The sequence below is a fragment of the Geotrypetes seraphini genome, chromosome 1 (assembly GCF_902459505.1).
Source record: "Geotrypetes seraphini chromosome 1, aGeoSer1.1, whole genome shotgun sequence".
NCBI lineage: Eukaryota > Metazoa > Chordata > Amphibia > Gymnophiona > Dermophiidae > Geotrypetes > Geotrypetes seraphini.
Window position 1 is genome coordinate 209,362,173 of NC_047084.1, and position 23,983 is coordinate 209,386,155.

General features: G+C 43.6%; 1 protein-coding gene across 4 annotated transcripts in view; it reads right to left on the reverse strand.

The window, feature by feature from the left end:
- CEP135 (centrosomal protein 135) overlaps positions 1 to 23,983 on the reverse strand; it is a 307,612-nt gene that overhangs the window by 142,749 nt on the left and 140,880 nt on the right. For all 4 annotated transcript variants that reach the window (XM_033944786.1, XM_033944776.1, XM_033944765.1 and 1 more), the window contains exons 12-13: positions 2,132 to 2,284; positions 887 to 1,048 (exon numbers count right to left, since the gene is read on the reverse strand). In XM_033944786.1, coding sequence (XP_033800677.1) covers positions 887 to 1,048; positions 2,132 to 2,284 — 315 coding nt within the window. The remainder of the gene's footprint in view (positions 1 to 886; positions 1,049 to 2,131; positions 2,285 to 23,983) is intronic.

Below are 23,983 nucleotides of genomic sequence, written 5' to 3' on the forward strand. Positions count from 1 at the left end.
CTGGGGGATTGATGATTTCAACCTGTAAAATGTGTTTTGAACAACCAGTGTAATAGCTTTATCTAGAAATAGCATCATCGCAGCACAGAGCTCTGCAGGTGACTCGAAATGTGGCAGAACATTTGATATGTGCTGGAAGAAGATTTGAACATGTTACACCTGGCTGAAAAAACTTCACTGGTCAACTGTTAAATTTCATCTTGGCTTTAAAGTTCTTGTGCTAACTTTTTAAGTCATTCATTATAAGATCCCTAGGTATTAGACAAAAGTGATGGGACTATCAGTCTCTCAGATCTTTAAGGTCAGAGGGAACATTGTGATTATCAACAGATGAGTTTTTACATATACATTATGCAAACATAAGAGCATCTGCTATTTCGATTGCAGGTGTATCATTATGGAATATTTTGACGGGACCGTTGAGGTTACGTTTCAACATCCAGAAATTTAAGGAAGTACTGAAAACAACTTTGTTTATGGAGGCTTTTAACTGAATGAGCTGTGATATTAATTATGAGTATTACAGATGAGTTGGTTTTATCTATTTGTATGTTATATAATGATTATGTTTGTATTTTGTAAACTGCTTAGGTTAAAGTGGGTTAGAAATAAAGGATAACCAGAAGTATCACAGGTAAGTGTCTAAATCAGGGGTGCGCAACCTCAGCCATTAAGGGCCACAACTCAGTCAGGTTTTCCCCAATAAGTATGATGAGATCTATTTGCATACACTGCCTCCATTATATGCCAAATATATCTCATGCATATTCATTGGGAAACCCCTGAAAACTCAACTGTGTTGTGGCCCTCAAGGACCAAGTTTGTCCATCCATGGTCTACAGAGAGAGTTCTTATTTAGCATATAGATAACATGAAAAATGTTCACCTTTAATTTCTCCTTCAGACTCTCCTCTGCTGCCATTCTCCTGAGGTCAGTTATTGCTTTATCCCTTTCATCTTCTATATGATGCAATGCAGTTTGGTTTCTCAGAGTATTAGATGCTGTCGACTGTGCCTCCCATCTCATTGTGGCTAATTCATCTTGGGCCTAAAAACAAAATATAACTATTTTGAAGCTTTATTCACTTTCATCTGCAAAGATATTCCAATTCAGCAGATAATATATTGGTTAGACTGAAATTCCATGCATTAGAAGTGCAATTCTATAAACTAGGTATACAAACTTAGGAGCATCATTATGTATGTAAATGTTTAGAAACACAGAAACCTCTTATTCCTTACCTTCTCAGCTACTACATTTGAGAATCAAAGTGGCCTTCTTTTCCTCTTACTTTTACTTACTTGCCTTACAAAAAGGATATTGCATCTTCTGGTGGGCAGGTCCTGGCTACAGCATCATTTCCTGCATCACCAGGGTGACGTTCTTCATTTAGGAGACCTCCCTACTCCAAGTAGCACAGGAGCTGCCAGACTGAAGATGGGACTTCTCTACAACATCCCTGTAGGTTTCCCTCAGCTCCTCCAAGTCTTCAATTCTAGTCTCAAGGGAAAATACTCATTCTCTGAGAGCCAGGAGCTCTTTTGCAGTGTGAACACATATATAATTTCTGACCAACTGGGAGATAATCATATATGTGATACTCTGTGCAGAAGACTTGATAGCTCCCCTCTTGCTGCTGAATTACTGTCTGCATCTTTTTAATGAACTGCTTAATTAAATCCTATTAAGGTACTGGGTATGTTAGACTGGTATAGAGAGCCTTAAGATAATTTGTATGCTTTATTTAGTGTTTGACACTTAGCAAGTAATGAAATGTAATAAGAATATGTAATAACTAGTTCACTTGTTGTTCTAAGTAGAATAATTGACTATTTACATTAAGGCTACAAGTAAAGGAAATGAAGTAGGGGTGGGAGGGAATGTAGACTATGTCAGAACTTGCCTGCCAGAGACTATCTCTAGCAGAAAGTTGAAATTTGGGTTTATGTTAACAGGAAATTATTCAAATAAAAATTTAGTGATAAAAAAGTGCCTATTATGAGCAAGAACTCCAGAAAGCTCCTCATTTGTAATTGAGTCCCATTATACTTGTTTCAGAAGCTTTTATTTGATTTTAAAAAAGAAGAAAATAAAAAAGACACGTTTTTTCCTGCCCTCTGTGTGTCCTACCTGATTATAAAGGATATTAAGTTTATCTCTCTCTGCTGTCAACATCTTGACATTAGACTGAATTTCTGCCATGTGCTTCTCAAATCTGTCCAGCATAGACTGAAGTTCATCTCTTTCTCTGATGATTTGTCTCAATTCTGAATTGTAGGTACTCTGGAACAAAAAACAGAAATGTAAAATTATAATTCAATTTTACATTTTGTCATGTAGATGCTTTGTGCAAAACACTCCTCTTCTGACTATATTAAAACAACCTTCTGGAATTGTCATTCCCTTTACAAATGTCCATAGCAGTGTTTATCTCTAATGTAGTCTCTCTCTATAGATTTCTCTTACCTGCCAATACTTTGTCCTAGTCTTTTCTCAGCAATCCCTCATAACTTTGTCTTCTCCACTGCCCAAGGTACATTAGATAGACTGTGAGCCCACTGGGACAGATAGGGAAACTGCTTGAAGTACCTGTATGTAAACCGCTTTGAGAGTACCGTATTTTCGCGGATATAACGCGCACCATTGTAAAACGCGCACAGGGGTATAGCGCGCAGAAATCACGATGATATGTACAAAAACTTTTCTATACCGCGCTCAGGCATATAACGCGCATGCTGCCCGACTCTCCTCTGGCCACCCCGACTCTCCTTTCGCTCTCCCCGACTCTCCTCTGGCCACCCCGACTCTCCTTTCGCCCTCCCCGACTCTCATCTGGTTGCCCCGACTCACCCTGACTTTCGGTGCACTGCCCCGACTCTCCGTGCCTGTCCCCCTTGAAGTCCTGTCCCCCTTGAAGGTCTGCCTGTCCCCCTTGAAGTCCTGTCCCCATCCTGAAAGCCTGATGCCCCCCCTCGACGTCCGATTCTTCTCCCCCCTCGGCAGGACCACTCGCACCCCCACCCCGAAGGACCGCCGACTCCCCGACAATATTGGGCCAGGAGGGAGCCCAAATCCTCCTGGCCACGGCGACCCCCTAACCCCACCCCGCACTACATTACGGGCAGGAGGGATCCCAGGCCCTCCTGCCCTCGACGCAAACCCCCTCCCCCCAACGACCGCCCCCCCCAAGAACCTCCGCCCGTCCCCCAGCCGACCCGCGACCCCCCTGGCCGACCCCCACGACACCCCCACCCGCCTTCCCCGTACTTTGTGTAGTTGGGCCAGAAGGGAGCCCAAACCCTCCTGGCCACGGCGACCCCCTAACCCCACCCCGCACTACATTACGGGCAGGAGGGATCCCAGGCCCTCCTGCCCTCGACGCAAACCCCCCTCCCTCCAACGACCGCCCCCCCCCAAGAACCTCCGACCGACCCGCGACCCCCCTGGCCGACCCCCCCACCCCCCTTCCCCGTACCTTTGGAAGTTGGCCGGACAGACGGGAGCCAAACCCGCCTGTCCGGCAGGCAGCCAACGAAGGAATGAGGCCGGATTGGCCCATCCGTCCTAAAGCTCCGCCTACTGGTGGGGCCTAAGGCGCGTGGGCCAATCATAATAGGCCCTGGAGCCTTAGGTCCCACCTGGGGGCGCGGCCTGAGACACATGGTCGGGTTTGGCCCATGTGCCTCAGGCCGCGCCCCCAGGTGGGACCTAAGGCTCCAGGGCCTATTCTGATTGGCCCACGCGCCTTAGGCCCCACCAGTAGGCGGAGCTTTAGGACGGATGGGCCAATCCGGCCTCATTCCTTCGTTGGCTGCCTGCCGGACAGGCGGGTTTGGCTCCCGTCTGTCCGGCCAACTTCCAAAGGTACGGGGAAGGGGGGTGGGGGGGTCGGCCAGAGGGGTCGCGGGTCGGTCGGAGGTTCTTGGGGGGGGCGGTCGTTGGAGGGAGGGGGGTTTGCGTCGAGGGCAGGAGGGCCTGGGATCCCTCCTGCCCGTAATGTAGTGCGGGGTGGGGTTAGGGGGTCGCCGTGGCCAGGAGGGTTTGGGCTCCCTTCTGGCCCAACTACACAAAGTACGGGGAAGGCGGGTGGGGGTGTCGTGGGGGTCGGCCAGGGGGGTCGCGGGTCGGCTGGGGGACGGGCGGAGGTTCTTGGGGGGGGCGGTCGTTGGGGGGAGGGGGTTTGCGTCGAGGGCAGGAGGGCCTGGGATCCCTCCTGCCCGTAATGTAGTGCGGGGTGGGGTTAGGGGGTCGCCGTGGCCAGGAGGGTTTGGGCTCCCTCCTGGCCCGATATTGTTGGGGAGTCGGCGGTCCTTCGGGGTGAGGGTGCGAGTGGTCCTGCCGGGGGGGGGATGTATCGGACGTCGGGGAGTCGGCCGGGCAAGAGGGCTTGGGCTTCCTCTTGCTCCGATCGTGGATGCGGGTGCGGGTGGGAGCGCGTGCGAGCGGTCGTTCGGGGTGGGGGTGCGAGCGGTCCTGCTGGGGGGGTGAATCGGGCGTCGGGCGGGGTGGGAACTATGTTAAAAAACTTTTGTATACCGCGCTCAGGCATATAACGCGCGAGAGGTATGCGCGGTACGTAAAATCACGTATAACGCGCGCGTTATATCCGCGAAAATACGGTAGTTGTAAAACTACAAAAAGGAAGTATACAAATCCCTATCCCTCTTTATACTACATCTGAGTTTCATTTTTTTCTTTTTGGATTCTTACAAACTTTTCCTCTAGGAAAGGTCTGGACAATTTCCTGGAGAAAAAGTCCATAGTCTGTTATTGAGAAAGACATGGGGGAAGCCACTGCTTGCCCTGGATTGGTAGCATGGAATAATGATACACCTTGGGTTTTGACCAGGTACTAGGGACCTGGATTGGCCATTGTGAGAATGGGCTATTGAGCTTGATGGACCATTGTCTGACCCAGTAAGGCTATTCTTATGTTCTAACTCCTGGTATCAGATCTCTCCTGGAAATCTTTACAAACTTCTACTGCACTTTCCCCTCTGAAAACCCATACCTATCACTACTCTCAGGGACCTCAACATATACTTAGACTCTGCAAACTATCAGCCTGCTCTCTGTCATTATTCCTTACCCTGTCTACTTATTTAGCAAGCTATTAGCACTTTAAAAAAATAATTTTTAAGATACTGCACATTTTTTTAACCTGTTTTCCCAACTCTTCTTTCGGAATGTCCGTTTTATATGTAATCCGCTTAAGCTTGAAATGGACTAAAAAAATTTTAAATAAAAATAAATAAATGTTTATTATTTTATTATATCTATCTATTACTACTTCAGCACCCTCCTCAGCTTCACTATTTTGATTTCACAACACTGTTCAAATTGTCTAATTTATTTTTTTCACATTCTCTTCCACTCTTGACCCAAATTCTGCTGCTTCATCTTCAAATATAATATCTCATTGGTTGGATTTAGATTTTCAGTCATTCTGAAACTTCTTATCCTCTCATTAATCTTAACCATATCATCATCTCCTCAATCCAGTTACAGTACCATTGAGTTCATTGAGCTGAGGTAAAATGGAAGAAATCAAACTCCATTTGGGCTACAAAACCCAAGGGAACAGCACAGTTTAGGAGGTGAAGAACTTTTGTGAAAGAAAGTAGAGCAGGACTTGGGAGTGATAGTATGTGATGATATTAAGGTGGCCAAACAGATTGAAAAGGCAACAGCGAAAGCTAGGATGCTTAGGTGCATAGGGAGAGGAATGACCAGTAGGAAAACGAGGTTTTGATGCCCCTGTATAAGACTGGCGAGACCCCATTTAGAATACTGTGTACAATTCTGAAGACCTCACCTTTTTTTTTTTCTTTTTTTAAAATCTTTATTCATTTTCAAATCTTACAAGTGTATAATAATCAATCAGAAAAATTTTTAACAAATCACTTGACAATCTTACTTATAATCCTTAAAATATATAACTATAAAAGAATCCCTTCCCATCCACCCATTTATTAATAAAAAAACAATTAGCAATTATTATCTTTCCCAATCCCACCCTCCCTATACCTTATCTAATACCAAGATGTTTAAGATGTCTGATCATTAGAATAAGTAATCAATGGCCCCCAAATATTTTTAAACTTATGATAATTTCCTTGTTGCATGGCAAGCACCCTCTCCATTTTGTAAATATGACATACTGAATTCCACCAAAAGGTATAATTAAGTTTAGTATAATCTTTCCAGTTTCCAGTAATCTGTTGAATGGCAACCCCTGTCAATATTAATAAAAGTTTATTATTATTTGCAGAAATTGGACTTTTGAATCTCAAAGATGTACCAAATAATTTAGTATCATATGAAAGGGCAACATGATTTTCTAACAATGAATTAATTTGGGACCAAATTAACTTCCAAAAGGCATTTATATAGGGACAGAAAAAAATTAAATGGTCTAATGTCCCAGCTTCTAAACCACAATGCCAGCATCTATTGGACCTAGAGTTATCCAACTTCTGTAAACGAACAGGGGTCCAAAAAGCTCTATGCAACAAAAAGAACCTTTCAAGATCCAGAAAAGCTGCAGGACTTCATCAATAAACAGGAGCAGCCCCTGTCATCGTAAAATGATTAAAAGAAAAGAGAAGGGAAAGAATGATCTCTATCTTTTGCCCTAATGATAAATTTTTGTTTTTATATTATTATTTATATTATATTAAAATACTAGTCTTATAGCCCGTTACATTAACGGGTGCTAGAATATATGTGTGTGTGTCTGTCTTTAATTCTTTCTCTCTCTCTCTGTCTCTCCTTTGCGCTTTCTGTCTTTCTTTTTCCTTGGCTGTCCACCACCACCCCTTGCCTGCTCCCCCTGTCCATTCTCCCTTCCTTTTACCTACCTGTCCTGCAGTAGGATGTCTGTCTGTCTGGGTATTTTTTTTCTTTGTCTCTCTCTCCTTGCATGCTGCCTCTCTGTCATTTTTTCTGTCTGTGAATCTCCCTGTACCTCCTTCCTATGTCCTTAGTGCCCCTTCCTATGTCCATAGTGCCCCCAGTGCCCCTTCCTATGTCCTTAGTGCCCCCAGTGCCTCCTTCCTCCCCCCCTCCGATGCCAGCCTGCCTTCCATTGAAACCCCCCCCCTCCATTGCCTCCCAGCCTGCCTGCCTCCCATCCCCCTGAGCAGCATATTTCCATGGAAACCCCCCCCAATGCCATCCTGAGTGCCTGGCTTCCATTGAATCCCCCACCCCCTCCAATGCCAGCCTGCCTGCCTCCCATCCCCCTTCCACCAAACTCCCCCCCATGCCAGTCTGCCTGCCTGCCTGCCTGTCTCCCATCCCCCTGAGCAGCATGTTTCCATGGAACCCCCCCCGATGCCAGTCTGCCTTCCATTGAACCCCCCACCGATGCCAGCCTGCCTGCCTCCCATTGTAACATGCCGCGACTCCCCCCCCCCCGCCAACCCTACCCGGCACAACAGAAACCCCGTTGACCCTCCCACCGCTACACGGCTGACAAACCTGGCAGAAGCAGCAGCGTCCCAGGCACACTAAACGCTGCTTTGGGTCTTCTACTGGCCTAATGTCCTCTGCTGCGTCAGTGTGCAGATCCGGCATCTCTCTCTACCTCCTTCTTCCTCTCCCTAGCCCACAGTTGTCAGTTTGGGACTTTTCCTCTTAAATATCCTGCCCAGAAGCCGGTGGTATCGCTCAGTGCTAGAATATATGTGTGTGTGTCTGTCTTTATTTCTTTTTCTCTCTTCTTAGCCGCTTTCTGTATTTCTTTCTTTTTTTTTTTTTTTTTTCCTTGGCTGTCCACAACCACCCCTTGCCTGCCCCCCGTCCATTCTCCCTTCCTTTGGGCTCAGGACCAACGTTAGACACATTGGCATGGGCTCAAACCAAGGAAGAAGGCAGTGCCAGGCACCCTTAAACTCTGCCTCAGCAATGGCCAACAATTTATTTGCCTACCTCTCTGTTAAAAAAAAAAAACAACACAACGGAACAGGGGAGGGGTTCTTGAAGGATAACAATGGGAGAAAAATAGCTGATAACAGCTTATAAATCAACAGCTCCAAGTGGGGCAAGTTTAAGAAGAAATTAAAATCCAAGGGGGGGGGCAGCAAATAATATGAAAGACTTGAAGCTGAAACATTCTGTTTAAAAATGGCTGGCCTACTCCCCTGGATCGGCGTTCTGTGCAGGAGTTGCGGTCATTTGGAAGTTCGATATGCCCTGCTCCTTGCCTTGGTATATTTTTGAGTTGAAAGACGCGGCGGCGGCTCCTCTCAAGATCCCCGACTGCATCGGACTTCCGACGTGGGTGGGGATCCTGAGGGGAGCTGCTGCCTCGTCTTTTAGCTTGAAAGTATATTGAGGCAAGGAGCAGGGCAGAGCGAAGAACAGCACAGCCGCGGTTTATTCGCTCCAGAGCTCGGCAGTGGGGCGGAGAGCGGGCGCAAGGTGATCGGGGCCATGCTGCCAACGGGACAACCCCAGCCCTCACCCTCCTCCCCTCGCGGGCTTGCCAGAGAAGTAATTATGCGTTGTGAAGGCAATCGTTGGCTGGCTGCAAGCGCCTGAGAAGGGTAGGGGGGAGGTAGAGCGTGGGAGGGAGAGCAGAGGTCACGTAGAAAGTGTGGTATAGGGAGGGGGGGCGGGGTAGAAAGCCGGTAGTTGGAGAGGGGCGAAAAGTAAGGAAGGAGTGCCCCTGCCATCAGTTGCTGCCCCGTGGAAGGATGTCCGATCCCGCTCCGGCCAGGAGTCTCGATGACATAGAGTCCGTACAGCTTTTCCGATTGGGGAGAGTTCTTCTATGGTGTCTCCGGAACGAAGGCGAGTCGTGAGGTGGAGAGCAGGGAGGCTGTGGTGACGTAAAACGCGCGCATGCGCACTCGTGTTTCCACGACGGATCAGGGAACACGACTTTTGAGTGCGCATGCGCGGCCTAGCATTTTATTATATTAGATGAGACCTCACCTTTAAAAAGTTATAAACAAGATGGAGTCGGTCCAGAGGATGGCTACTAAAATGGTCAATGGTCTTTGCCATAAAGAATGAGGGGACAGACAAAGATTTTAATACTTTTCGTGGAAATGGTAGTGAATGCATGGAATGGCCTCCCAGTGGAGGTGATGCAGATGAAAAATGTAACTGAATTCAAGAACACTTAGGACAAGTACATTGAATCACTGAGGAAGATGTGTGTGGATTGGCAGACTAGATAGGCCACAAGGTCTTTATTTGCCTTCATTTTTCTATTGGTAACATCAAGACTGGATCACTGTAATGGACTTTACACTTGTCCGAGTACAAAGCTTGTACCAGCTTTAACTGATTCAGAATGCTGTGGCAAGATTAATAGGAGGTTAGGCAATGTGATCACATCACATCACTTCTATAACAAGTCTTCTCCAGAATGGCCCTCACATTCCCAAATGTACTCCCTGAAAGGATTCAATCAATGAAAGACTATTTCTATTTCAGGAAACAGATGAAAGTTTGGGTCTTCCCCCGCCTTTAATGGAAGAAACAACTAACTTGTTAGTCACCCACATACACAAGGAATAACGTTGGTTGCACATACTGTAGGCTGGATTTACTTAACTACTCCTGCTCAACTGAGATCACATGCAACTAAGCTAGTCCTCTTACCTTCTAAGTCTTGTTACTCTAGCTTATTCGTCAATGCTGTCTAATAAGATGTTTTATTCTGAATTGTGCTGACACTGTAAATAGCAAACTATGTCATATTATGTACTGTTATTTGAATATTTTTACTTCTGTAATAGCAAAGTTACTCACCTGTAGCAGATGTTTTCCCGAGGAGAGCAGGTATATATTCTCATATATGGGCGACATCATCTACCAAACCCGGTATCGACAGTCAAAGTGTACTGTCACTTTAAATTTTAGTACTGCCTGTATTGCATGTGTGCTGGTGCCTTCCCGTCCAATGTCAGTTTACGGGACCTGCAGTTCAGTAAGAAATCTAAGCAGTCAATTAGGGAAAGTGGGTGGGTTGTGAGAATATATTCCGGCTCTCCTCAGAGAACACCTGCTACAGATGAGTAACTTTGCTTTCTCCAAGGACAAGAAGTTATATATTCTCATATATTGAACTGCCAGAAGCATGCCTCTAGGAAAAGAGTTACAATTAAACATGAACCTGGCAAATTGAAAGGGTTGGAGGGAGAACTGGTGGTTAGGAAGAGAAAGCACAGTTACATACCGTAACTGGTGTTATCCTGGGACACCAGGCAGATAGTCTCACATGTGGGTGACGTCATCCATGGAGCCCTGGTACAGACAGTGAAAAGTGTAGTATCACTTTAAGCTTTAGCAAGCTTTTAGTCTGCCCGCACCGCGCATGCGCGAGTGCCTTCCCGCCAGACGCCAGCTCGCGAGGTCCTCAGTTCTATGCCCAAGCGAAGAAGCCAACTAGGGGAGGTGGGTGAGTTGTGAGAATATCTGCCTGCTGTCACAGGATAACACCTGTTATGGTAAGTAACTGTGCTTTATCCTTAGACAAGCAGGTAGCATATTCTCACATGTGGGACTCCCTAGCTTCAATAAAAGGGATGGAGGGAGCGTTGGGTTCCAAGAAACTCAGAAAGACTCAAGTTGCCCCACAAAAAACTAGACCTAATGTCTGATAAGAGAGTGCGGAGGCAAGAGAAGGAACCTAATGCCCTACTAGAGGTAAACGGAAGATTCTGAGAAAACCTATATGAATGGAGGTTGGAAAACAATAAACAACCCCTGAGAGTCAGTTGAATCTAAATATAGGCAATGGAGATGCCAAAAAGATTCAAAAACCAAATAAGAGAACTACTGACTAATGCACCTATATGGAGTAGCCAACTCAATGAACAGCTGAAACCAGTTCTATCCCTAAGTAGATATGAATGAAAAGGGAAAGGAATTTCATAATAAAAAAAAAGCATGATTTTCTTGAAAATAATTGCTTTAGAGAATAAAAAGTAGAAAGTATTCTAGAAAAGCTGATACTATGGGGTATAAAACTAAAATGACAGTGGCTTACTGTGTAGAAAAACAACTTCTCAATAAAAATATTTGTAATATTATTATTAATCTGTTACATCTCATGAAGGCTGAAAAAGTACTGTAATAAGCCTTAATATAGAGAAAATCAGTAGAAACAGCTAGAAGATGCATATTATCAAAATAATATGCCAGTAAGCATGAAATCCCCTCAAAAAGTAAACAAGGAAAGTTTGAAGGGATTTGTTTAATATTCTTGTAACAACCAAAAGTTGGTTTAATGTTCTTTTTTTTTTTTAAGTTTTACTTCTTTATTATTATAGACACTTTCAGTTGCTGCTGGATCTACGTTGGAATGAAACATCACAGCTGTCTGAAAATCCAAGAGGAGAAAGAGAGATGGGCAGATATGACAGAAATCAGTGCTATTTCACTAGCATCCTAATCCAAACAGTGAAAAATTCACCATGATCAGCAAATGTGAAATTGATGGTCAGCTGTGAAGGAAAAATATTTAGTACTGACATACACAAAACCAGCTGCAAGCCTGAGGGAGGGGACAGTTGGGAACTGGACCAACAAATAAGGAAGGATGTACAGCACAGCAAGCTTGGATGCTGCTCCATAGAATACCCAGTATCCATATCCTCTTTAAACAGAGAAGACCGAAGTGCTTGTCAAATCCTAATGGTACAGCCCTGCTGCACCTCAGAGGTGTTCTGCTTTCTCCTTTGTAATAATTCTTCTATTCCTGCAGGTGAATCACTCCATCATCAGTCTCTGACCCCGCCTGGGTTCTGAAAGAGCGGAACCTGATCTCGGCATCAAACCTTCCCTTGTCAAACTGGGTTTCTGCAATCCCCCCTCTCCGATACCAGGAAGGAGGGTGCCAGGTGGTGGCAGCTGTGATCCAGGGACATCAGGAAGCTCTGGAGGTTTGTTGGTAGACTCGAGTATAGAGTCGAGTTCCTTTTCAAGCTCTTCTGTGTCAACGTCAAGGCCACTGACATCCATTCCTGCAAGGGACTGCGTTATATCATCTTGGACATCGCAAGACATCCGAGATTGAGAGCGAGACCAGAAGGCTTTGAGCATGCGCAAATGCTCAAAGCCAGTCCAGCCCAGCCCAGACCAGAAGAGGGAGGATCTCAGATGCACCGCCCAGCCCAGGCCGCGCCAGAAGAGGGAGGATCTTTGGGCACTGGCACTGGTGCCAAGACGGGGTAAAGTTAGTGTCACTGACGTGCTCGGGGGGGGGCAAAGTAGGATCGCGGTGGAGGGGGGGGAACGCGAGCGGGGGGATGCCGGATCGCGGGGGGGGGGGGCGCGCTCGTACAGCGAGGCAAGCTCGGTTTACGAGGCACCAAGTTTGCAAATGTTTTGCTCGTCTTGCAAAACACTCGCAAACCGGTGCACTCGTAAACCGAGGTACCACTGTATAACCAAAGGACCTGTGATAAAGGTGCAGCTTGATTTCAGTACTGGAACAATAACCAATGGTACTATGATATATTATTAAAATGCACCTGAGCTTATCCATTTTCTCTGGCTTAAAATTAAAATTGAAACTGAAATTGCACACAAGTATATTCAGTTTATTTGGCCTCTTCAGTAGTGGCCTCCTCCCCCCCCCCCCCCCCCCCCCGACACATCCAAACCTCCGGGTTCCTTTAGAAAAAAAAGAGATGGAGGAAAGGGTGTTGAGGATAATGTCCATTACACAATAGGAAAACCCATGTAGGGAAAGATACTTTAAAGTAATTATATAAGCCTTCTGGAAAATATTGTATGAACATTGATGGTTGATCCTGCTTATAAGTTAAAGCAAAGAACCATTCTGCTTCAATGGATAAAATAGAGAAAGAGAATGGCCATTGATAGTGCATAAGCACAAAAGTAAACACTGCTTATTATTATTTTTTAAAACATGGTAAGGAAACTATCTACACCCATGTTGGATTCCGTCACTCGTCTTTACATGTTTCTATCCAGAGAACAGAAAAAGGACCACCTTACAGGTTCTACACCTATGGTGGATTCCTGAAACAGTATGGAAAGAAAATTGCAATATGGATCGATGCTGGTTGATCCTGGTATCTCACTTAACAGGTACAACCCCCCTCTAGTCTGTGTGTGTGTCCAAACAACAGGAAAAAGACCACCTTACAGGCTCAACCCATGGTGGATTCCTGTCACAGTAACCCAATGAAAATCATCAATGTTGATGCAGGTTCTTTTGGACCCATGCTGACGCTCCAAGGTAAGCAGACAAAACATCAATTTTTTTTCTTATTTACTGTTTCATGATGACGTTTAGATGAAGAACGTTAATTCTTTTTTTTGCAGACTTATGACTACGTTTGAATGATGCTCCGATGCTCTGAAGACGAACATCGACTATAACTTGAAGAACAGAGGTTGAGATGGAACTTTGTCTTCGGTACCTCTCCGATTAAATACTCCCTCAAACAGCAACTAATGCTCTGTTAAAAGTAAGTAGGTAATAGCCGATGTAAACGATGCGGAGCAATGTGCATAAAGTCATCAACCCTGGAATCAATATCCTGCACAGGTTGTCGAGGGGTAGAAGACCTCAAAGAGGGATGCATGTCCAATAAGAGACACAATCTGCACAGAAAGAGACATCAGTGTCAAAGTGGAGTTATTCCTCGATGATGTATTCCGTACAGGTGCCATCGATGTAGATGCCACAATACTGAAGAAAAACTACTATATACAAGGAAATATTGCATAAAGATATGATGATCATCGATGCTACTATATAAGAAGAACCTGGAGAAAGTACCGTTGTTGAATATGCTACACTTAGTATGGATTGGTACCAATGGAGCGATGTATGAAGAGGAGGCACCGCACTTCAAAACAATAATCTGAATCGATGTTCATCGATGAAGTGGAAGCACCATAACCATGTAGCATCAAGTGGTATCGAAGGTGCCACAGGTGTTGAAGCGTGAAGGCCTGCAAAGGCGATGCGCTTCAGAATGATAACCTGTATCATCAAGAAAGCTATGCATCAAATGGACTCGATGCTTAATTGACAGGGCACTGTTCACTGTGATGCATCTGTGTCGTGGTTAAAATATTGGTTCTGAAAGGCATGCATCAAATAGGCGCAATGCTTATATGCCACTGATGCAAGAAAATGTAGGTATCGATATCACTGCGATGCATCTTTGCTGATGTGGTTGAAATATCGGTATAAAAAGGCATGCATCCAATAGACTCGATGCTACTATGCCACCGATACATGTAGATGGACGTATCGATCTCACTGCGATACATCTGCATTGACATGGTTGAAATATCAGTATATTACATTACATTAGGGATTTCTATTCCGCCTGTGCCTTGCGGTTCTAGGCGGATTACAATATAGAAAATATCTGGGACATTCCAGTAGAATTACATTTCAGGATATGAGTAAGTTACAGGAACAGTGAAGAGTTATAATATTACAATTTCACAGAAGATATTACTTATTACAGAAGATACTACATATAGCAGAAGATAATGCATTTTACAGAGGTAATATATGTCAACTCGATCAGTTAAGTCAGGTGTAGTGTAGAAGAGTTACAGTACATTCTTGATCACAGACAAAGAGATAATATGGATGAGTGATTCCGAAGTCGTTGATTGGGAACTCATTGGGCGGTGGTTAGAGTGATGGGAGATATTTTTTGAACAGTAGTGTTTTTATTTCTTTGCGGAACTCTTTTATGTCTGTTGTTTTGGTCAGTAATTTAGAGATGTCAGAGTCTATTTTGGCTGTCTGTGTCCCCAGGAGGTTGTCGTAGAGTTTCTTACGGCAGGTACCGTTGAGTGGTGGATAGGTGAAGAGGTTCTGTGTTCTCCTTTTTCTTGGTGGGTGGTAGTAGTGAAAACGGTTATTTAGGTAACTAGGTGCCATGCCATGGGTTACTTTGAAAATGAGACAGTAGAGTTTGAATTGTGTTCTTGCTTTTATTGGTAGCCAGTGAGATTCTAGGTATGCATTGGTAATGTGGTCGTATTTGCTGAGTGAATATATGAGTCTGAGGGCTGTGTTCTGGATGGTCTGTAGTTTTTTTATTGTGTTGGTCGGGCAGGGTAAGTAGAGGCTGTTGCAATAGTCGACGATACTTAGTACCAGGGATTGGACAATGATCCTGAATTGGTCTTTTTTAAAGAATTTTCTGATTTTTCTTAAATTTCACATTGTGAAGAATGCTTTTTGGGTGATTTTTTGGATTTGTGTTTGCATTGTACAGCATCTGTCTAAGTGTATTCCAAGGATTTTGAGGGAGTTCTGTATAGGGTACTTGATTGAGTTTACTTCCAGTTCTGTTAGGGATGGTGTTTTGTCTTTCTCTAGTAATAAGAATTTGGTTTTGTCAGAGTTTAGCTTCAACTTGTGATCTATCATCCATTTATCCACTGTTTCCAATGTATTTTTCAGGCGTTCTGTGGAGATTGGGTTATGTATGTCGAATGGAAGGAGGATGGTAATGTCGTCCGCGTAGCTGAGAGAAGTAATATTTTGGGCGTCTAGGGTGGTGCCTAGGGAGGATATGAATAGGTTGAAAAGTGTGGGAGACAGGGGAGAGCCTTGTGGTACTCCACATGGATTGGACCATGGTTCAGATAGAATGTCTTTAGATTTGACTCTGTATGTTCTATTTTTGAGGAAGCCTTTGAACCAGTTATGAACTTTACCTGAAATTCCTATTTCGTCTAGTATTTGGAGGAGTATGTAGTGGTCCACAAGATCGAATGCAGCTGATAGATCAAATTGGATGATTAGCAGTTTGTTTCCTTGGCTGAGGTGACTTCGAGCTATGTCTAGTAGAGATACTAGTAGAGTTTCAGTACTGTAGTTGGTTCTGAATCCGGATTGGGATGGGTGTAAGATGTTGTGGGATTCGAGGTATGTGGATAGTTGTTGTGCGACTAGTCCTTCTATTATTTTGACGTATGTTGGGATAGAAGCGATTGGTCTGTAGTTTGATGGGCTGTTTGTTAGACCTTTGGGATCTTTCAGTATTGGCGTGATTATAATTTCTCCGAGGTCTGGTGGGAACTGGCCTTCTCTGAGTGTGGTTTGCAGCCATAAAGTGTAGCAAGCTTTGAAATTGATGGAAGCTGTTGCTAGTAGGTATGGTGGGCAGTTATTCAGATCACATGCTGATTTGCAATATTTTTTGTATAGCCTGTCCAATTCGGTCCATTGGGTTTTAGGGAAGTCGGTCCAGAACCTGTCTGCTGATATTGCTTCGGCTGTTGTGGGTTTTGTTAGAATCTTGTCTGTGTTGTATTGTGAGTTGTTGAATGTTGTTCTAATTGAGATGATTTTATTTTTGAAGTGGTCTGCTAATTGAGAGGCTGTAGGTGTTAGGTTTTCCTGGGTGGCTAGGCATGGTTTAGTGTCGGTGAGGTTTCTTACTAGGTTGAACAATTTTTTTGTGTCTGGTTTGTCGGTGCCTATGAGGTTGGAGTAGTAGTCTTTGCGTTTTTCCTTCAATTTGATTTTGTATTGCTTGAGTTGGGTTTTCCATTCTATTTTGGTAATAACTTGTTTCTGTTTTGTCCATGCCCTTTCTAGTTGTCTACATTTCCTTTTTAGTTGTAGGAGTTCGGTGTCAAACCATTTATCTGATTGTCTATGTATTTTGTTTTTTTCTCTTAGTGGTGCTAGTTTGTTCAAGGTCGATTCACTGAGAGACCGCCAGGAGTTTATGAATTCACTAGGGTTGCTGGAATCTATTGCTGGGTCCACTGCGTTCCAGAATGTGTTTGGTTCGATTTTCTGTCTAGTCTTAAAGCTTGTTTTGAGGGGGGTGGGTTTGTTTTTGGTATGTTCCCAGTTGATGGTGAAGTTGTATTTATAGTGGTCCGAACATAGGGTGGGTTGCCAGGTGCCATTGGTGATTTGGATGTTTTGTGTGTTGAAGTTAGGGGATGAGTATGCTGCGATATCGAGTTGGTGACCTTTTTCATGTGTTGGTTCCGGGTTGAGGATCTGGTATGATAGGGTACTGAGGTATGATATAATATCTTCTACTTGTTTGGAGGAGTGGTCTTCTAGGTGGAGGTTTAAGTCACCAAGGATCAGATTGTTTGTAGAGGAAAGCGAGTTCTGGAGGATGAACTCTTCTAGTTCATATTTAGTTATGTTCCATTTTCCTGGGGTGATGTAGCATAGAAGGCAGTTTAGATTTCCTGTTAGGGTGGTGTCAGAAAGTTGGCAGGCTAGAAGGTCTAAATTGGGGGAGGAATGCTTGGCTAGGACTTTGATGTTGAAGTTGTTTTTTGCTATGATTGCAATCCCTCCTCCTCGTCTGTTTGCTCGGCAAACTAGTTCAATTTTGTATCCTTTGGGACAGATTTCTATAATGTGAGGGTCTTTGTCGGATATGAGCCAGGTTTCAGTGAGGAAGAGGCATCCTAGGTCTTCTTTGATTAGCCAGTCTTTGATTAGTTCTGTTTTTGGACCTACCGATCGTATATTTAAGTCATGCATCAAATAGACTCAATGCTAATATGCCACCCACCAATGAAGGTATGGATGTCTACTGGTACCGGCAAGTCCCAGTCGCTGGAAATCCAACTCCAGATCTATATGTTGAAATAACATAGAAACAAAAGAAGAAAAACTTTGACAATAAACAATATAGCTTCTCTTCTCCTAAACCAGATATAGTCAAAGAGGGCAAGCCGGAGTAAAGTAGAAATAAGTCTGAAAATCCATTGATGATCCCAGTATGAAGGAAGGATGGAACTTTGCGCTAGGGCCATTGAACTTCGAAAGAAGTTTGTTTTTAAATAAATAAAGTCCAAAGTTTCTGTCAACTATTCTGCTTTACCAATTTTCAAAAGTAAAGAACAGAAATACTTGGAAAAAGTTCATAAAAAAACTTAAACGGGAAGGCAACTCGACAGAGAAAAAAAAGAATATGTCTTCACTCCGCAGAAAACGAAAAACTGATGACTTCACGAGCTGGTGTTGGGTGTGAAGACACTCGCGCATGTGCGGTGCAAGCAGTCTATAAGCTTGCTAAAGCTTAAAGTGATACTACACTTTTCACTGTCCGTACAGAGGCTCCATGGATGACGCCACCCACATGTGAGAATATGCTGCCTGCTTGTCTAAGGATAACAAATTTTGCAAAACTGATTGTCCAAATTAACTGTCTCATCTGGAATGGTACTCCAAACAGTAGTGGGAAGTGAAGGTATGGACTGAGGACCAAGTGTTGCTTTACAAATGTCCTCAATGGGTGTAGAGCGGAGATGGGCTACTGAAGTCGCCATAGTAATATATGCAAAGGAGATACAGTCCGCAAGCCAAGTAGAAATGGTTTTCTTGGTGACAGAAGTCCAAGTCTGTTAGGGTCAAAGGACACAAAGTGTTGAATAGTTATTCTGTGAGGCTAGGTATGAAACAGCACATTTACAGACCAAGGTGTGAAGAGCTGCTTCACCAAGGTGAGAATGTTGCCTTGAAAAGAAGACAGGTAGAACTATGGATTCAATGAGGTGGAATTTGGAGACTACTTTAGGAAGGAATTTTGGATGAGTGCAGAGCACAACCTAATAAGGTGAAATCTTGTATAGGGTGGATCTGCCACAAGTGATTAAAGCTCACTAACCTAGCGTGCTGACATAAAGGCTATGAGAAAGACCACTTTTCAAATGAGATGTTTTAGAGTGGAAGCTGAGAGTGGTTCAAAAGGAGACAACATTAAGATTCCAGGCAATGGCTAGAGACTTGAGATATACTTGGTGTGTTTAAGGCCTTTCATGAACCTGGAGATCAAGAGATGAACCTCTCCAACAGAGAGTGAAATGCACGATGCTACTGAGTTGAACTCATACAGAAGTTGTCTTGAGGCCAAAATTGGAAAGATGAAGAAGCTAGTCCAGTATGGACGGTAGAGGACAGGTGATAGGATCTAGCGAGTGAAGGTTAAACCGAACAATGAAGCGAGTCCATTTGAATATGTAGCAACGCTGTATACAAGGTTTTCTGGAAACTTCAATGATAGCTGGAGGAGAGTGTAGTACAATGGTTAGAGTTACAGCCTCAGCACCCTGAGATTGTGGGTACAAACCCCACGCTGCTCCCTGTGACCCTGCCACTTAATCCTCTACTGCCCACCAGGACAGATAGGGAAAATGCCTGAAGTACCTGTATGTAAACCGCTTTGAGGTGGTATACAAGTCCCAATCCCTTTCCCTAGTATAGATAAAGTGAAAGTATTTACATGGTCAGAGAAAGATACCATGCTATGAATGCTAACGAGAATAGGTTGGGATGGAGAATGCCTTCGTTGTGTGTAAGAAAGGTTGGAAAAGATTGCAGTGTAATGGGTTCTTGCACAGTGAGCTGTAGAAGAGGGAACCATAGCTGACATGGCCATTGAGGTGCAATGAGAATCATAGTGCCTTGATCTTGGTAAAATTTGAGTATGGCTTTCCCAATGAGAGGAATTGGAGATAATGCATACAGGAACTTCTTTCGCCAGTCCAGCAAAACACATCAAATTCCAGACCATTGCAAGTGGAGTCTGGAGTAGTAGTGTAGAAGTTTATTATTTTGAGAGTACGCAAAGAGGTCTATTTTTAAGAGTCCCCCAAGATGCAAAGATCTGTCATTATCTAGATGTGTTGAGAGACCACTCGTGAGGTTGAAGAAGTCTGCTAACGTTAAAGGGAATGGGACTTCGTAATGTGTGTGAGTGGTATGGAGCAAAGCCTTCATAAAACTCATTCAGACAAGGAAACAAGGTGAAACAAAACTTAACAAATGATGAAGCTTGTCACTTCTCTGGCACAGAAAATAAAGAATAATATCTCGATTTCAGAGGCACACTTTCCACAGTCCTCAAACCTTCAATTCATATCTATCTGAATGATTCTGAAATGCAGATCTGGCTCCCTCCAGACCTTCCAAACAGACTCTCAATACATATAGCTTCTAGCAGGGTTCACAACAACAAGTTTGGCTCCCTCCAGACCTCTTAAACAGGATTCTTATATCCAACGAACAGCTTGCCTACCTTTGCTGACTTTTCATGACTTCCATACAAGCAAGGGAACCCAAACTTCAGGGCCACTTCCCTCCTTCTAAAGTCTCTGCCTCAGGCTCTCTCCTAAAGGCCTCCTCATTCAGGGCCTCTTTCCAGGAACTTTCTTCTTTTGGTATCTCCCAGAATAACTCCACTCTAGGGCATATGAACTCCTCCCAGTCTGAGTCCCGCAGGCAGGATTGTCCCATATACACTCAAGTGGTTTATTCTTCATCCTGTGAGCTAGCACCCCCTGGTTTATAGTAGTGTAATTGCAGTATCAGTGAGAGAGTGTTCTTCACTGCTTCACACTGCCTTTCTGTGGTTACATTCAAAGTGGTTTACAAATTATATACAGATACTTATTTTGTACCTGGGGAAATGGAGTGTTAAGTGACTTGCCCACAGTCACAAGGAGCTCCAGCAGGAATCAAACCCAGTTCCCCAGCTTCCCAGGTTGCTTCACTAACCATTAAGCTACTCCTCTACTCCATTCTGGTTTCCTGATGGGAAATCATGCAGAACATATTACAGAAAGCAGTATACCTAAGTCCATATTTATATTGTCTCCTGGGAGAGAGGATGAGACCCTATGCATCCCTGTTTGTTCAAGTAGAACATGGCGACTTGATTATCAGTGCGGACAAGAACTACTTGATTCTGCAAGTGATACTGAAAGGTATGCAGGACATTCCAAATTGCTTGTAGCTCTAGATTGATATGGAGAGCCTTCTCTGGCGGAGACTGAGAGGGGACATGATCGAAACATTCAAAATACTGAAAGGAATAGACTTAGTAAATACAGATAGATTGTTCACCCTCTCCAAGGTAGGGAGAACGAGAGGGCACTCTCTAAAGTTGAAAGGGGATAGATTCCATACGAACGTAAGGAAGTTCTTCTTCACCCAGAGAGTGGTAGAAAACTGGAATGCTCTTCTGGAGTCTGTTATAGGGGAAAACACCCTCTAGGGATTCAAGACAAAGTTGGACAAGTTTCTGCTAAACTGGAATGTATGCAGGTGAGACTGGACTCATTTAGAGAACTGGTCTATGACCTGGGGGCCGCCGCGTGAGCGGACTGCTGGGCACGATGGACCACTGGTCTGACCCAGCAGCGGCAATTCTTATGTTCTTATAACCTGTTCTAGCTCCTTTGGGAGGACAGGCTAAAAAATTGAATAACTAATAATAATAATAAAATAATACTAAAAAGAGACTCTCTTAGAGGGTGGTTCGGACAGTGTTTGTAGTAGGTCTAGGGCATAACCATGAACTACTACTTGGGACATCCACTGATCCAATATTATGAGAGTCCAGCGTTGGTGAAATCGATGAAGTTTGCTCTCTTCTGGAAGATCTGGAGGGAGATCAAGTGAGGTGTTGGTAGTGCTCTCTGGACGGGAGCCAATAACACGATTCTTGATTGGACTGATTCTGAGATTCTAACTTCTGTTGTCTCTGTCTAGGATGTCTCTGGTTGATGGAGCATGTAAACATGGAAGGCTGATAGTAATGGTGCTTGGAAGTGAAGTAAGAAAAATACCTGGATGTATTTAAGTACCCGCGAAATGACTGATTCTTAAATAATGTTGTCATATAGTATCAGAAAACTTGAGGGTGGCAAACATGATGCCAATTTTTAAAAAGGGATCCAGCGGTAATCCAGGAAATTATAGACTGGTGAGTCTGAAGTTGGTGTCAGGCAAAATGGTAGAGACTAATATAAAGAACAAAATGACAGACCATATACAAAAGCATGGATTAATGAGAAAAAGCCAACACGGATTTAGTCAAGGGAAATCTTGCCAATAACTGCATTTCTTTGAAGGCGTGAATGAACATGTGGATAAAGGTGAGCCAGTTCATATTGTGTATTTAGATTTTCAAAAGGCATTGGACAAAGTATCTCATGAAAGACTTCTGAGGAAATTAGAGAGGCATGGAATAGGAGATAATGTTCTATTATGAATTAAGAACTGGTTGAAAGACAGAAAATAGAGAGTAGGTTTAAATGGTCAATATTCTCAATGGAGAAGAGTAAATAGCAGGGTTCCAAACCTCCTCACACATCCACAGCCTTATACATCAAAATATTCTCTCCCACCTAAGGTGTTTTGTTAATCACTGCACCAGATTAAGATAATTGGATCAATAATTTGAGCATAATTTGAGGCTGAGGGGTGGGAGACTCAAGAGCAACGTAAGGAAATTCTTCTTCACGGAGAGAGAGGTGGATGCCTGGAATGCACTCCCGAGAGAGGTGGTGGAGAGGAAAACGGTGATGGAGTTCAAAAAAGTGTGGGATAAATACAGAGGATCTAGAATCAAAAAATAATAGTAAATATTGAAGAACTAAGGCCAGTAATGGGTAGACTTGCATGGTCTGTGTCTGTATATGGCCATTTGGTTGAGGATGGGCTGGGGAGGGTGTCAATGGCTAGGAAGGTTTAGATGGGCTGGAGTGAGCTTTGACGGAGACTTCAGTAGTTGGAACCTAAGTACAGTACCAGGCAGAGCTTTGGATCCTTGCCCAGAAATAGCTAAGAAGAAAAAAAAAAATTAAATTGAATCAGGTTGGGCAGACTGGATGGACCATTCGGGTCTTTATCTGCTGTCATCTACTATGTTAGTTACATCAGGCGTGAATGTTATTAAAAAATACCAGACTATATATATTCCATGTATTAAAAAAGGAAGAAGGAAGATTGTACTGGATTTCCTGTGTGAAGTTATTCCAGGGATTATATAAAATCTGATCATGTTATGATCACTGATATCAAGCGGTTGTAGCACAATTACCTCTAGCAACAATTCATGCACTCCACTAAGAACTAAATCTAGAATTGCTTCGCCTCATGTCGATTCATGAACCAGTTGCTCCACAAAGCAGTCCTTGATTTTACCAAGGAATTTTATCTCCCTAGCATGCCCTGATGTTGCATTTACCCAGTTAATAGGGTAGTTGAAATCACCTATTATTATTGTGTTACCCAGTTTGTTAGCCTCCCTAATTTCTGATAATATTTCAGCATCTGTCAGTTCATCCTAGTCAGATGGACGGAAGTACATTCCATCATTATCCTTTACCCCCTTACACATGGAATTTCTACCCATAGGGATTTCAAAGTGTTTTTCTGCTCCTGTAGAATTTTGAATCTGTTCAATTCAAGGCCCTCCTTAACATATAACACTACGCCTCCATCAATTTAATCCTCCCTATCCATATGATATAACTTGTACCCTGGTATGACATTGTCCCGTTGGTTATCTTCCTTCAACCAGGTTTCAGATATGTCTATTATATCTATCTTTTCATTTAGTGCAATATATTCTAACTCTTCCATCTTGTTTCTTAGGCTTCTGACATTTGCATACAAACATTTCAAACAGTGTTTGTCATCATCTATTTACTATTTGCTCAGCAGTTGGCATAGATAATTTGCAATCTTTAAAATCAGTCTGCTCTGTATTTAAGGAAACCTTGTCTACTGTGGCCTGTATTGCAATCTCACTATTGGGATGATCTATCTTCCCTTTTATGATATCTTTTAAAGATACCTTGCCCCCGAACCATGCTCTTTTGAGTGACTGTCGGCCATCCCCCGGTTTCAAGCTTAAAAACTGTTCTGTCTCCTTTTCAAATGTTTATGCCAGCAGCCTGGTTCCACTCTGGTTAAGGTGGATCCCATCTTTGAGGAATAGGCTCTCCCTTCACCAGTATGTCGCCAATTCCTAACAAATCTAAAGCCTTCCTCCCTGCACCATAGCCTCATCCATGTAGTTAGACTCTGGAGCTCTGCCTGTCTCTTGGGTTCTGTGCATAGAACAGGAAGCACTTCTGAAATTGCTACCCTGGAGGTTTTGGATTTTAACTTCCTACCTAAAAGCCTAAATTTGGCTTCCAGAACCTCCCTATCACATTTTTCTAGATTACTGGTACCCATAT